This window comes from Rhinoderma darwinii, chromosome 3 (genome assembly GCF_050947455.1).
Source record: "Rhinoderma darwinii isolate aRhiDar2 chromosome 3, aRhiDar2.hap1, whole genome shotgun sequence".
Classification (NCBI taxonomy): domain Eukaryota; kingdom Metazoa; phylum Chordata; class Amphibia; order Anura; family Rhinodermatidae; genus Rhinoderma; species Rhinoderma darwinii.
In genome coordinates, this window is record NC_134689.1 from 357,994,646 (window position 1) to 358,010,434 (window position 15,789).

The following is a 15,789-nucleotide window of genomic DNA, read 5'->3' on the forward strand; positions in this document are numbered from 1 at the left end:
GCGTTCACCATGCGTTATAAATTACATGTTAACTTTATTCTGCGGGTCAGTACGATTCCGGCGATACCTAATTTATAGAATTTTTTTTATAACTTTTTGCACAATAAAATTACTTTTGGAAAGAGAATGTATTTTTTCTGTCGCCATGTTGTGAGAACCATAACTTTAATTTTTTCGTCGATGGAGCGGTGTGAGGGTTTGTTTTTTGCGAGACGAGGTATAGATTTTATAGGTACCATTTTTGGATACGTGCGACTTTTTGATCACTTTTTATTTACATTTTTGGAAGACAGTGACCAAAAAAACAGTAATTATGGCAGTGTTTTTGAGGGGTTTTTTTTTATGGCGTTCACTGCGCTGGATAAATAACATTTTATTTTTATAGTTTAGGTCGTTACAGTCGCAGCGATACCAAATATGTATGGCTTTATTATTTTTTTCAATAATAAATGACTTGATAAGGGAAAAAGGGCGATTGTGTTTTGTGTTATTACTTGAAACTTTTATTGTATTTTTTACAACTTTTATTTTAACTTTTTTTTTTTACACTTTTCTTTAGTCCCACTAGGGGACTTGAATGTCCAACTGTTTGTTTGATGTTCTAATACATTGCACTACCTATGTAGTGCAATGTATTGGAACGGTCAGTTGTTCAGACAGCAAGCCGATCAGGCTCCGCCTCTGGGCGGGGCCTAATCAGCTTACGTAATGGCAGAGACAGGAGTCCATTGTTAGGGCTCCTGTTGCCATGGTAGCAGTCGCCAGCCTTGCCATCGCGTGGCAAGGCTGCCGATTTGCTACAAACCTCTAGGATGCAGCGATAACAATGGATCGCTGCATCGAAGGGGTTAATGGCAGGAATCGGAGCTAGCTCCGGTTCCTGGCGATAGATCGGGGTGTCCGCTGTAACATACAGCGGACACCCACTGCTGATGACGACGGCTCAGCTTCTGAGCCGGAAGCTGAGCCGGCGCCATCTTGCCGATGGTACCGGAAGCCTCCTGGGCCCCGCTGACAACGGGGCATAGGAGGATTCCGTTACTGGCGGAACGGGAGGTAAGTATTAGCCCTCCGATCACCTTTGCAGCCACCGGCAACCCAGCGATCACGTTGCTGGGGTGCCGATGGCTATAAACTCCTCACATGCTGCGATCTCTATTGAACGCAGCATGTGAGGGGTTAATCGGCCGGATCGGATGCTCGCTCCGGTCCTGGCCGATACCTCAGGGTGACAGCTGTAACATACAGCTGTCACCCGGCAGTGATGTCACTGGCTCAGCTCCTGAGCCAGCTTCATCTCCATCACGTACAGTTACGTGAAAAGGCGGTAAGACACCAGTTTTAATCACGTAACTGTACGTGATTGGGCGGGAAGGGGTTAAAGACTATGGAAACCTTCGGTGCTTTTTTTTTTAATGTATATAATTTGGGATACTATTCACTTTCCATACTATTCGCTCTCGTAATCCTCTGACACCTGCAGGAAGTATAGTTTCCAGCTCTTTAATGAGCCATAACATATGATTATTATAACAAAACCCCTAAAATTCTCTAACCAACCTCCATCTTGAGGGACTAGAGAGCAATAACTGTTTTTACATCAGTATAAAACTATATATGTATGTATCTGAAGCATGTACAATAAAATACCTTACAGTTTAAAGAGGAATAGTTACAAATCTAAAATAAGCTGATGACTTTGATGATTAATTTATTTAAGTGGGTTAATGTGTACTTTGACCAAACCTATATATTAAGGAAATGGATATATAGCAAATTCCCAACATGGTCTTAGTCTAAGGCCTCATTTACACGAGCGTAATATACGAGCGTGCGACGCGCGTGCTTTTCACGCGTGTCGTACGCACCTATATTACTCTATGGGGCAGTGCAGACAATGCGAGATTTTTGCGCAGCGCGAGTGCGTTGCGTAAAACTCACGACATGTTCCGTGCGAACTGCGTGATTCGCGCAAGAGCTGTCAAAAGGATGAATGTAAACAGAAAAGCACCACGTGCTTTTCTGTTTACAAACATCCAAACGGAGTGTCAAATTAGAGATGAGCGCACCGAACTTCACCGGGTTCGGCCGAACTAGTTTTGACCGAACCCGGCAAAAATTTTTCCGGTACGCGACGTCAGGAGACAGTCACTGTCCACGGTGCTAAAAGAGTTAAACTGGTTCAGCACCCTGGACAGTGACTTCCGATCACAATATACACAAACGTGTAAAAAAAAAAAAAATGAAGTTCTGACTTACCGATAACTCCCGGCTTCTTCCTCCAGTCTGACCTCCCGGGATGACAATTCAGTCCAAGTGACAGCTGCAGCCAATCACAGGCCAAGCACAGGCTGCAGCCAACCACAGGCTGCAGCGGTCACATGGACTGCCGCGTCATCCAGGGAGGTGGGGCCGGATGACAAGAGAGGGACGCGTCACCAAGGCAACGTCCGGGAGACCGGACTGGAGGAAGCAGGAAGTTCTTGGTAAGTATGAACGTCTTGTTTTTATTCACAGGTTGCTGTATATTGTGATCTGAATTCACTGTCGAGGGTGCTGAAAGAGTTACTGCCGATCAGTTAACTCTTTCAGCACCCTGGACAGTGACTGACGTCGACTAGCCTCATCTCTATGATGGCGGCTGCGCGAAAATCACGCAGCCGCGCATCATACACTGATGACACACGGAGCTGTCAAGTGCCTTTTGCGCACACCAAACGCTGCGTTTTTTGGCGCGCGCAAAACGCACACGCTCGTGTAAATGAGGCCTAAAACTGCTCATAGTTATGGGAGGATGGTTAACACGGATGTGGGGCTGCCAGAAATTCATACTCTCTGCTGTTGCACTGTGAATTCATCAGCAGAACGCAGGTGTTCGGTATTAAATCTTTACCTGATTAATGGTGAACAGTCTGTCCTGTCCCAGGCAACACGGGGCACTCGAAGATTTTGGGAGAATAAAATAAAAGGTAAAAGAAAGAAATCCAGCCATGATGGATGAGTAGAAAGAAAGACAAGCGGTGTTTTTGGACACTATAAAAAAAAGAAAGTAATTATGAATTTTTTGTACTCTGAGGTCACTTTCTGAAATTACTATTTGTTGCAGATATTTGTACCGAAAAATCACAACAAATTACAGTTTAATACAATGTGATTTTTAAATCGCGGCATGCCTATAATCATACCGATTTTCAGCTGATCTTCCCTGTGGATTTCGCCCATTGCAATATACAGTGAAATTCATAGCAAATTCCCAGCAAAATCTGAGCCTTAAAGAAGAGTTATTTCCTGCACAGGTTTCTGGGCAGCTCATGACAACCACTGCATGGGACCTGCCAGGCAGACACTCACTTTGATGAAGACTCTTGTGTGAGGACCCCCATGGATCACCAGAATGGCAGGGACCAAGTAACATTGGGGGTGAAGTAGGCATCTTCCAACAGGGAAAAACTTTTGTCAGCTTTTTCACGGAGGGTCACTTTAAACTTCTATCTACTAACTCCTTATCATCTATAGGTTGTGACTGGCATTCTTCACTTGTGAGGAAAAGGATTTGTAATGTGAGGAGCTTGAACCCATGTGGCAATTTGAGCTCATTAAGAATAATGTGGAAACAAGTGGGTCATATTACAATGGGTGTTCTTTTCCCTAATGAAGTAAACATAGAAGAGCATGCAGGTCCGCCAAACAATATCAATCGTTACATTTATCTATTTTTCAAGTAGGTCCATAAAAGGTGCTCAGAAACCTTCTTCAGTCACTAATGGAAATTAAAAGACCTGTGTTTTTGGACAAATCAGATGACAAATAAAAGTTGCTTTATGATTGGCTAAAAAAAACAAAATAACATGTATATGTCAAATGGAGCCAGGATTTTCGGGGACTCTTGTATGACCAACTTGTGGAAAATAATTAAGTGGCAGGAATGATTTGTGGGCGCTGATCAACTTAGAATAGGCAAAAAGCTTATCTATGGGTTCAAAACCTGAATACTTCTAATAAAATCATGAGTCCAAGCGCTTCTCTGGCATTCTCTACTCTTCTGCAGCCTTTGTATTAGCACATCAATAAAAATATGAACCCACATTACAGGGAATGACATGACAGAACCACTGTAATAGTTTCGCTCTACTCTTTTTTTTTTTTTTTTTATCTAAATCCTGAAGGTGCTACAAAAACATATAAAAACATCATGACAATGAAGTGCTCAGTAACATACAGTAAGAGGAGTCTCACCGCAGCAGATACTTCGTGAAGCGTGGCCACCTGTCCAGATTGGAGCTGAAGATTCAAATACAATCGATTTAGTAACTTCACGAGTATCCAGCGCGTTATTCTAGGAGAAACGGAAGTGAGAGATGGAGGTATAATAAGCTTTACAGGGGACAAGAATTTCTAGAATATTTTTTTCATTGTAATGCAGAGAGAATAATTTTAACAACCTAAATGGTTTGCAGAGTCAAAGCATTAGGATCACTGCCATAAAATCAAAATGAAGTTTTGCTGCAGTGACAGTGACAGATGCCACACGGATATGTTCATCAGTGACAGCTAGACAAAGATGAATCTCCAATACAAGATGCCAACGCATTCATGTCCCTAAAATTAGCCATGTAGAAAAGAAACAAGTTCCACTCTTTGTGCCAAGATATTGAAGTAAACATCACAAATAATTTTGACAAATGATACACCTTATTTTAACCTGATCACTGCCAAGGACATATGCAATACGTCATGACTTTAACCGCTTGCCACGACTAGAACATAGGGATTAGAGTTTGGCATTGGCTTTAATTTAGTTGGTATCTTGGGTATTATATTAAAAATATTAGCATTCAAATGATACCAGGATTAACGCTCTAGGTGCAATACTCGTGGCGCAGCACTCGTTTGAAGTTAGGGAGCAGGATGAAAAGTTTTACTTTGTGTTTTGTGTCTCTGAGTGCAGGAAGAAATATCACAGCCTGTTAGGGTCAGTTCACACAGAGTTTTTCGACAAGTTTTTGGACGTGGAAACCGATTCGGAGAACGTGCTAAAAAACGGCCGTAAAAGCCTCCCATTGATTTCAATGGGAGACGGAGGCGTTTTTTTCCCACGAGCGGAAAAAACGGCTCGTGGGAAAAAGGGACATGCCCTATCTTCGGGCGTTTAAATCTCTGACCTCCCATTGACATCAATGGGAGGCAGAGAAAGTGTATTTCGCCACGAAAATCGGCGTGCAGGCATAGCAAAATCTGCCTCAAAATTCCAAACGGAATTTTGAGGCAGATTTTCTGCCTGCAAAAAACTGTGTGAACCCAGCCTTACAGTCATCTCCCCTGCACAGCCTCCAGTGACCCCCAAGGGGGATACAGGAACCTTTCTTTAGGTCATCACCCACCCTCTACTAATCAGAGCAGATATGCAGATTTATGGGCGTGGGGGGGAATCTTTATTTTTTTTCTCTACAACAGGGGTGAGAATATGAGCAGTTATATATCGAATCACCCCCTGCGCCTAATAAGACGATTTGTCGACTCCGTGACTTAAATGTTTACCAGCATCTGGTGAAGATATGTGCATGAAAACATAGATATAAGTGACATGTATGAACTCTAGGAGGTGCTGTGTGTGCGTCTCCGGCTCTGCTTGGGTCAGACTTTTACCTACAAACAAGACTTTCAATGCATGTTTTTTACATACCCTTATGCTTTAAAGTGTAGCTAAACGTTCGACAAACTTCTGACATGTCATAGAGACATGTCAGAAGTTTGGATTGGTGGGGGTCCGAGCACTGAGACCCCCACCAATCGCTAGAACGAAGCAGATGAAGTGCTGGTGTGAGCGCTCAGCTGCTTCGTGTCTGTTCGGCTTTTACCGGAAAGCTGATGTATCGGAGCACGGGCTCATAGACTTTCTATTGAGTCCGTACACCAATACATTTATTTCCGGAAATAACCGAACAGACATGAAGCAGCTGAGCGCTCACACGAGGCTTCAGCTGCTTCGTTCTAACGATTGGTGGGTGTCTCCGTGCTCGGACCCCCACCAATCCAAACTTCTGACATGTCACTATGACATGTCAGAAGTTTGTCGAACGTTTAGCTACACTTTAATGCAAAATTGCATGAAGGCGCCCATGAGCGTAAAGTGCTGGGTAGCATTTTTATAAAGAACTGAAAGGGAAAAGACGTGACCCTTAAAGGAGATTCGGGCCATGCCCATATCCAGCCCTAGCTACGAAGGTACGGAATGACCCGCCAGTAAATGTGTCCAGAGATATCATGGTCTCCAGAATGAAAAAAACCTTGCTAAGAGGTGAGAGATTCTCGATCCTGAAAGTGTAGTCTCCTTGACAGGCGTAATAATGCTGTCTACCCCTGGGAGAGAAGGAAGTGGACAGCCAGAAAAAAAAAGGAGCATTTCAATGACTGCTTCTCATCCAGTGCCAAAACTAATTCAGAGATCTCGCCCTCAGATCGACCCTCTTCTTTGGAGGAAAAGTCAAAGCCCAACCATTGCAGTGCGGGGGGGGGGGGGTGAACGAGGTTCAGGAGACTGAATGCTGACTGTATCGGGCAGATCGTGCCCGTTTGTGGGGTCTGCTGCATGGTGAGTCTGCAGAGGAGAAATACTCACCATTTAAGGGACCAGCCTGAGGTTGTATTGCCTGCCAGCTGGCAAAGCATATCTATAATGTGTTGGATAGGTCTGGTACTGCCATTGACAGTGAGCGCGCCCACTCGGGTTCGGGATCCAATAGGGGCTGTGTGGGGTGCACTGTGGGTCTCTGTATGTTAATTTTTAGAACTTGTCAAGCATATTATGGGCTATTTGCCCTTTTCTAATGTTGCCCCTGGTGCTCAGTGTATTGGAACGGGTATATCCATGATGCCCTGCACCATGCCACGGCGAACGTGATGACGCAGACGGCGCATGACATGTGCACTCCGGGTCTTCCGGACGCTGGTTGTGGCGCACGGCATCACGATGTTATGGACTCCTCATGCGCCATGTAAGTAACATGAATATTCATTTTTATTAATCATAAATACATATCCAGCTGGCTCTATATCCATATTCAATAGATGGGACCTTTTCTGGATTCGTATTGGCCAAATTTTTGACCCTCCCATAGTTGGCTACTATAAAATGACCCCACTTCCCTTTCCACCTCAGTACCCATTGTGAAAGCGGAGGGCGAAACATGCGTTGGGGTCCTGAGGTGGTGGTCTCCAGTGGTGTTTTTTGGAAGGTGTCCTATTATGGGTATTTGTATTGACAACACGATGTGACTATTTAGGCATTCTTTAGGTCATATATGCTTTATTAGTGGTATTGTTACCCGATGTAGTGTTTACATGCTTATCTGCACCTGAACCCGGGTTTCCTGTGCCTCGCGGAGCCTGTATATATATATTTACCTATAAAAGTTTTTTGGGCTGTAATTGTTGTAGTACTTTATACTTTTTAGCACATGTATGTTTTTAGACCTGTGAAACCTATGACCATTTACATCTAGATCTTTGACCAGCACCTCAGTTTGGTTCGTATGTATTTTAAATTCATTTATTTTATTGAGACACTTGTTGTTCGTATTTTCTATTTTGATTCAATAAAGATATATTGCATTAATTTGCGTTGGACTACTTTTTGGATTGTGGTATACATTGATAGGTGTTTATTTGGTTAATTGACAAGCTGTTTAGGTCTCAAGCAGTTGGAGCAGAGGGGTTCAGATTGACCGCACTGAAATTTTGTATTACAATGGAAATAGGTCATTTTAACTGTTCCCTGGCTAAGGGCTTCCGCTGTGGGTTCAGACATGGTGATCACACACGCAGCTAAGTTTTTGGATGTAGAGAGCAGAGGGGGCTGGGGAACTACTGCTTAGCAATTAAATATGGAGGCCAAGAGGCTGTAGGAAGGCATACAGGGGAAAAGAAAAAACGCCAATGGGCAAAGGGAGAAAGTAAGAATAAAAAAAAGATGTAACTGCAGTGCAGGTAGATCGGCTTCCTACAGATACTATGCGAAAAATTGGTTCAGCTCAGTGTCTGCAGGAGGGATATCGCTGGTAGGAGGAGCGAACACTTTTTAATTCTGCGATTTGTTAATAATTTGATAACTACCGTATCAGACTCGGAGACAGAGACTTCTGAATGCGTCCCAAAATCCTCAGCACCTCCTTGTGACCTTCACTGCTTGGAGAACTAGAAGATTCAATAGGTTTATCATTATCTTCTTTTTCTTTCTTGCTAGCCAATTGGATTCTATGATATGAAAGACATAATGGAGAATATCAGACATCTGAATAAGCGAACTCATAAAAAAAGGACAAATCCACAAATGCATTAAACAAATTCCATACATTTCGAAATTAACTAGTTATTATTTGGCAAGCAGGATTAACATAAACCAAGCACACGTAGTTAGCAAATATCACAAAGCAGACAATATGTGATGGTCAAGATCTGCTCTTGGGGTCCTCAGCTCAGGTCATAAGCGTTAATTGTGAAAATAAAGCACAATTAATGGCAGTTTTACCCATATTTTTTATTGTTCAGAAATAACATGTAAAGAAATGATAATGAGACTACCTGGGGTGTTTACAGATCTTCTCTGACCATTCTAAAGAGAAGTCTTGATCTGTTGGCCTTTCCCACATAAAGAGGACATGGCATAATCTTCTGACTAACCAGCCACGATACCTTCACATTAGGAAAGAAATGGAGAACGATGGAAACGAGTACGGTTAGAAGACATACATGCAGCATCTTTAACACATGTTGATTTACCACTTACATAGCCTCTAAAACGTAAGGGCAAGAACAAACATATCTATACCCCAAGAAAGGTCACGGAACGATTACAGAAAACACACATGCAATTGGCTCTTCTTTTGGACTTTGCTGGACTTAGAACTAGAAGTCTGGCATTTAGACATTCCATACATAAAAGTTGACTGCTACTTAAATAGTTACTCAAAGGAATAGTTGCCCTTTGTAGGAGAAACTCCAGGCAACATAAAATGTGCCAGGAGTACATAAGATCCAGGATATTTGGCGGAAAGGAATTTTAAAAGGGTTTTCAAGAATTACAAAAAAACAGGTTCTTTTTTTTTTTTTCACCCAGAAATAGCACCGTTTCTGTCTATGGGCTGTGGCTAGTATTGCAGCTCATCCCCATTTAAGTAAATGGGGCTGAATTTCAGTTCCACAAATAGGCCATGGACAGAAATTTAAATGTATTTATTTTTTTTAGTAAAAGAGCAGATTTTTATTTTTTTTCTAATCCTAGACAACCCCTGTAAATCTTTAAAGAGTAGCTGGAGTATCACCGCCAAAGATGCAGGCCACTCCATCACTTTACTTTCAGCGGTGGGGTGGGGGGGGGGGGTCGGGGAAGGGGGGAGTCCCAGAATCCAGACCCCACCAATGCAAACTTTTGATATGCCTCTATGACATATCAAAAGTTTGATGACAGTGCAGTTATTTTAAGTGTTTGTATGAGATTAGGATCTGCTTTTTTTCCCCAGAAACAGAACCACCATGGGCTGGTATTGCAGTTCAGCCCCAGGTAGGGTATGTCCGGGTACTACAGCTCGGCCCTTAAAGAGCTGAACGGGGATTGGTACTGCAGTAAAGGGGTCGCGGTGCTCCAGTAAGCACTGGAGCCTCGTCATTTTCCTGTTAACCCAACATTCATATATGGATGACCTACCTATTCAGCATATGCTATCATTGTTAAAACCTGAAAAACCCTTTAACCTCTTCTGTATGATTTCAATATATCCAAACTTTCCACAGAATAAATATTATCATATACTGCACCTGCTGTCCTCTTCTGTTATACAGATGGCATTACGAAACCCCATCTTTGTGTGTCTCTTATAGAAGAAGGTCTCCTGTAAACAAAATTTAAGTTAACGTAAACTACGACAAAAAAATAGCGAACAGCACACTGTGGAAATTCTGAACTCATGATTCATCACTTACCAAACTTTTAGGATTGCAGGACTGGCAGGGTTGCCCCACAAAAGGGCGAAATTGCCCTTGGAAAGGATGTATTGTTTCTATCTTCAGACCCAATCCAAAGGGGTAGAGCCGACTCTAAAAGGATTTGCAAAAGAAGTTACGTTTCTTGAGGCAGGAAAGCAATGGTTTCCAAAGCAATCTGTGCATCTCCACCTTGGGAGTCACGGTAAAGAGATGTTTTTTAAGAATCTACTTAAAAAGCTACCAGGTTATGATAACAATGACGATTACTTACTGCTAATTTATTTAAAATCTCCCTCCTCATTACCCTTTCTAGTTCATTCTAGATAATATGCATGCCATTACATTTTTAATATTCTTTTCAACAATTTACAGTACAGGGTGGAAAAAATCCAGTGTTCTCATGGAGGTTATAGGAAAATCAAATTACCGGTAAGCAATCATCATTTTTCCCCTACAGGTCAAGCACAGTACCCACCGGAGGATAAACACAGAATTGTCTAGGGGGGGGGGGGGGGCTGTTAGACTTTACACCCAAAACTCAGATCTTGGTGCAACATTACAGCCATGTGTCCGAAAAAAAAGTGTTTGAACTTAACCACGTCGCAGCTTTACAGAATTGCTCATTTGAGGCAGAATCACTTTCAGCTCAGGAGGTAGAAACTGCTCTGTTCGAGCTTTAAGCAAGGAAAGAGGCTTCTTAATCAGTTTTAAAAAAAGGAAATCGCTTCCTTAAAGAGGACCTTTCACTTCCCCATACATGTGCAGCTGAGTGCACCATGTATTAGGGAGGGCTGCACAAACCCTGGGGCACTTTACATTTTTTTTCTACCTCCCTCCGTTATTTAGATATTGGTGCCGATATATTTGGCGCCCGATATTTAAATAACTCCCTGAACAGTCAACGGGGTGTGTACTGACAAGGGGGCGTGTTACTACGACTGTGACACTGTCCAATCAGATATGGACAGTGCCACAGCAGAGCGAGCAGAGAAAGTGCACGCTCTCTCTCTTCAGCTTTGAAGATCAGTCTTTTCACTCGAACTGACAAGGGGGCGAGTCGCTGCTACGGACAGTGGAAGAACTGGGGAGAGCTTACACTGTCCGTAGCAGAGACACGCCCCCTTGCCAGTTCAGCAGACAATACAAGACTGATTTCTCGCAAGAGCTGAACAGATGACCGCACTCCTCTCCCCAGTTCTTACACTGTCCGTAGCAGTAACACGCCCCCTTGCCTGTTCGGGTGAAAAGACTGATCTCCAAAGCTGAAGAGAGAGAGCGTGCACTTTCTCTGCTTGCTCTTGCTGTAACACTGTCCATATCTGATTGGACAGTGTCACAGCCATAGTAACACGCCCCCTTGGCAGTACACGCCCCGTTGACTGTTCAAGGGGTTACATAGTTTGTACGGTTGAAAAAAGACACATGTCCATCAAGTTCAACCAAGGGATGGGAAAGGGGAAGTAAAAAATTTCTACACATGGGAGCTAATATTTTTTTGTTCTAGGAAATTATCTAAGCCTTTTTTAAAGCCATCTACTGTCCCTGCTGTGACCAGCTCCTGCGGTAGGCTATTCCATAGATTCACAGTTCTTACAGTAAAGAAGGCTTGTCGCCTCTGCAGGTTGAACCTTTTTTTTTCCAGACGGAGGGAGTGCCCCCTTGTTTTTTGAGGGGGTTTTACATGGAACAGGATTTCACCATATTTTTTGTATGTGCCATTAATATATTTATATAAGTTAATCATGTCCCCCCTTAGTCATCTTTTCTCAAGGCTAAATAGGTTTAGTTCTTTTAATCTTTCCTCATAACTTAGATTCTCCATGCCCCTAATTAGCTTCGTTGCTCTTCTTTGTATTTTTTCCAACTCCAGGGCATCCTTTCTATGTACTGGAGCCCAGAACTGAACTGCATATTCTAGATGAGGCCTCACTAATGCTTTGTAAAGTGGTAATATTACATCCCTGTCCCGCGAGTCCATGCCTCTTTTGATACACGACAATATCCTGCTGGCCTTTGAAGCAGCTGATTGACACTGCATGCTGTTATTTAGTTTATGATTTACAAGTACACCCAGATCCTTCTCAACAAGTGACTCCCCCAGTGTAGCTCCCCCTAGGACATATGATGCATGCAGGTTGTTGGTACCCAGATGCATAACTTTACATTTATCTACATTAAACTTCATCTGCCAAGTGGACGCCCAAACACTTAGTTTGTTTAAATCTGCCTGTAATTCATGAACATCTTCCATAGTCTGAACTATATTACATAGCTTGGTGTCATCTGCAAAAATAGAAATAGTGCTATTAATCCCATCCTCTATATCATTAATAAATAAGTTGAATAATGGTGGTCCCAGCACTGAACCCTGGGGTACACCACTTATAACCGGGGACCATTCAGAGTAGGAATCATTGACCACAACTCTCTGGATACGGTCCTTGAACCAATTCTCAATCCAATTACACACTATACTTTCTAAACCTATAGTCCTTAATTCACCCATTAGACGTCTATGAGGGACAGTGTCAAATGCCTTTGCAAAGTCCAAAAACACTAAATCCACAGCGGCCCCTCTGTCTAGGCTTCTGCTCACCTCTTCATATAAACAAATCAGGTTGGTTTGACAACTTCTGTCCTTAGTAAAACCGTGCTGGCTGTCACTTATAATACTATTTATTGTCACATAATCCTGTATATAGTCCCTCAATAGCCCCTCAAACATTTTCCCCACAATTGATGTTAAGCTTACTGGTCTATAATTACCCGGCGAAGACCTAGAGCCCTTTTTGAAAATAGGCACCACATTTGCCCTGCGCCAGTCCCTTGGCACTATACCAGTCACTAGAGATTCTCTGAATATTATGAAAAGGGGGACAGAAATAACGGAACTAAGCTCTTTAAGAATTCTAGGGTGTAACCCATCTGGTCCCGGGGCCTTGTGCACATTTATTTTATTTAATTTAGCTTGGACCATATCTACATTCATCCAATTCAGTGTATCAACTGATATATTAACAGCACTGGCACCGGCTACATCAGCTGCTCCTTCTTCTGTTGTATATACAGAGCTAAAGAACCCATTTAGTAACTCTGCCTTCTCTTGATCCCCTGTGATCAACTCCCCATTACCACTATCTAGGGGTCCTACATGTTCAGACCTTGGCTTTTTTGCATTTATATACTTGAAGAATCTTTTAGGATTTGTTTTACTATCCTTGGCCACCTGCCTTTCATTTTGTATTTTTGCTGATTTTATTATCTTTTTACAGATTTTATTAAGCTCTTTATATTTTACAAAGGCTACAGATGTACCCTCAGATTTGTATTTTTTAAATGCCCTTTTTTTGTCACGTATTGCCCTTTTTACAGAAGGTGTAAACCATGTGGGGTTTAATTTTTTTAAACGGCACCGATATCTAAATAATGGAGGGAGGTAGAAAAAAAAGGTAAAGTGCCCCAGGGTTTGTGCAGCCCTCCACAATACATGCTGCACATGTATGGGGAAGTGAAAGGTTCTCTTTAATCCATCTTGAGATGGAAATTTTGCTTGCTTTATGTCCCTTGATCTTGCCAAGAAACTGGATCAATAACTGCTCGACATCTAAAAGCCCATTACATGGGCCAATAGTCAGCTGAACGATCGTTCTTATGAATACTCGTTCCCGATTATTGGCCCGTGTTAACAGGGCAGCCAAACGAGAAAATGCTTTTTCGTCGGCTGATCACATCTTTTATGCAGCCTGTAGAAACATCATTGTCGGCAGTATATTTCCCCACATAAACAGGGGATGTGCTGCTGACAATGATGCATACTTATGGAGACAGAATGATCGTATTAAATGAAATCTACATACTACTTTTGGAAGAAAAAAATTGTAGAGGTTTTAGAAAAACTCTGCCCTCAAGAATGTTCAGATTAGGAGGACTGGATGAGAAGGATTGTATCTCACATACTCTAGAAGAAGGCGACGTTATTGCTAGAAGGAATGCAGTCTTCAAAGTAAGACATTTTAATAAAGAGCCCTGAATTAGTTCAAGTTGTTTACGAAGTGGAGAGAGAGAAAGGGAGAAAGGGATAACACTGTGCGCCCGCCTTAGAGGGGACAACAGGGAGACTTTAGTCAACCCTGTTTGCCAGATAAAGTTGGGGAAAAAAATGAAAAGATACACTAACATAAAATGAATGGTAAAGACTCTGCTGCAGTAGTGTACCTCCTACAGACACTAAGAGAAGACATAATTAGCTCAGTGTCTGTAGTTTGGGTATTATCCTGTAGGAGGAGTCACTTTAATTCTTCGTGTTAAGCCACCTAGTGTTAACAGCATATACCCACGAACTGTGTCGGGCGAGATGTAACAAACAAGAAAATATATACATTTAAAACATGTTTTTCCTGAACTCTGCGGGATGGAATTGTGTGGTCTATTACGCTATTTTATACCTTTTTTGCGGTATACTAACATATACCAGCCAGACGGAGGCAAAAAGAACTTTCTTTTGGCCTTCATCTGACAATGCAGCCATATGGACGTTTGACTTGAAGTTTTGGCCGGAATTTTCTTCATACAAAAATTTCAACTCTATGGAAGAAAAATAGAAAAAACTATCCAAAATAGATGCCTTGTCTGGGGCCGCACATCACACATACGGGCCTGGCCACTAGTTGGGCTTAACTGTATATTGTGATTGCTGATACATATAGCGACCTGTAACAATGTCTAAGGAGCACATTTTGAACAAAACACTCACAATGGACTTTCCATTAGCAGGCTGTGTTGATTCATCTGAAATCATCTTACGATTATTTGTTAGCACGCTCTCTTTAAAATGTCCCAAGTCAGCAATGCTGTGGCAAAAAAAAGACAAATACAGAGGATATTAGTTATATACTTTTTCAATAAATGTACATTTAAATTAAATACTAAATATTTTAGGGCAAATAACATCATGAACTTCAACTACCGAAAAACAGGGGAGTCATCACGGGTTGAATGTCCGTGGCCAAAGTGCTGGGCAGGCTTGGCTTAAAAGGGACTAATAGGGCTCACATTTTACCTGTATGTGTATTAGCAGTTGTCTTGTTTTTAAGTATAACAAAGTATACACTCAAGAAGTCAGTTCAAACCAGAACTAAAAGCAGTGTAATGCACAAGAATGTTAAATGGGAAACTAAACTTTCAGAAAACGTCTGATCTGTCAGAAGTCTAGGATCGGTGGGGTCTGAGCACTGAGACCCCCTCCGATCACAAAAACGAAGCAGCAGATGCGATGAGCCGCTTAGTTTCTGATCGGCTTTTCTCGGAAAGCCGAACAATTGGTGTACGGGCCCGTAGACTTTCTATTGAACACGTACACCCCTCCGAGGGATACCAATCAGAAACAAAGCGGCACAGGGTCCCCCGACCGCTTCTGCTGCCTCCGATCAAAACTTCTGGCATTTCACTAGGACGCATCAGAACTTTTCTGAAAGTTTAGTTACCCTTTAACAAAATGTTCACACTAACATTTCATGAGAAATGGCTCATTAATCGTAACTATTTTTATCTGTACTATCAGTCATCAGAAAAAATCCACAGCATGACTATTCTTTTGTGGAAATACAGTGTATTGTCACCACAAATTTCACTCTTTGCAATGCAAATCCGCATGTAACACGAGGCTTTTGAGGAAAATTCACTGCAAATTCGTGGCAAAAACCACAGCGGAAAAAGTCTGCTACATGTGAAATTAATGTGTCCATGATGTATTGAAGCAACAGTTAAACTGTATAAAAGTATATTGCAACACAAAACGTGAAGGGTAAG

General features: G+C 42.2%; 1 protein-coding gene across 3 annotated transcripts in view; it reads right to left on the minus strand.

Annotated features, from left to right (window-relative positions):
- The window catches only part of LOC142749936 (glycerol-3-phosphate acyltransferase 2, mitochondrial-like), a 161,064-nt gene that overhangs the window by 87,507 nt on the left and 57,768 nt on the right, over positions 1-15,789 (minus strand). For all 3 annotated transcript variants that reach the window (XR_012882510.1, XM_075858551.1, XM_075858553.1), the window contains exons 2-8: positions 14,735-14,831; positions 9,979-10,092; positions 9,814-9,887; positions 8,581-8,691; positions 8,113-8,253; positions 4,237-4,336; positions 2,894-3,033 (exon numbers count right to left, since the gene is read on the minus strand). Coding sequence is in view for 2 of the 3 variants with exons in the window: in XM_075858551.1 (XP_075714666.1) it covers positions 2,894-3,033; positions 4,237-4,336; positions 8,113-8,253; positions 8,581-8,691; positions 9,814-9,887; positions 9,979-10,092; positions 14,735-14,779 (725 nt within the window). In the remaining variant the exon portion in view is untranslated. The remainder of the gene's footprint in view (positions 1-2,893; positions 3,034-4,236; positions 4,337-8,112; positions 8,254-8,580; positions 8,692-9,813; positions 9,888-9,978; positions 10,093-14,734; positions 14,832-15,789) is intronic.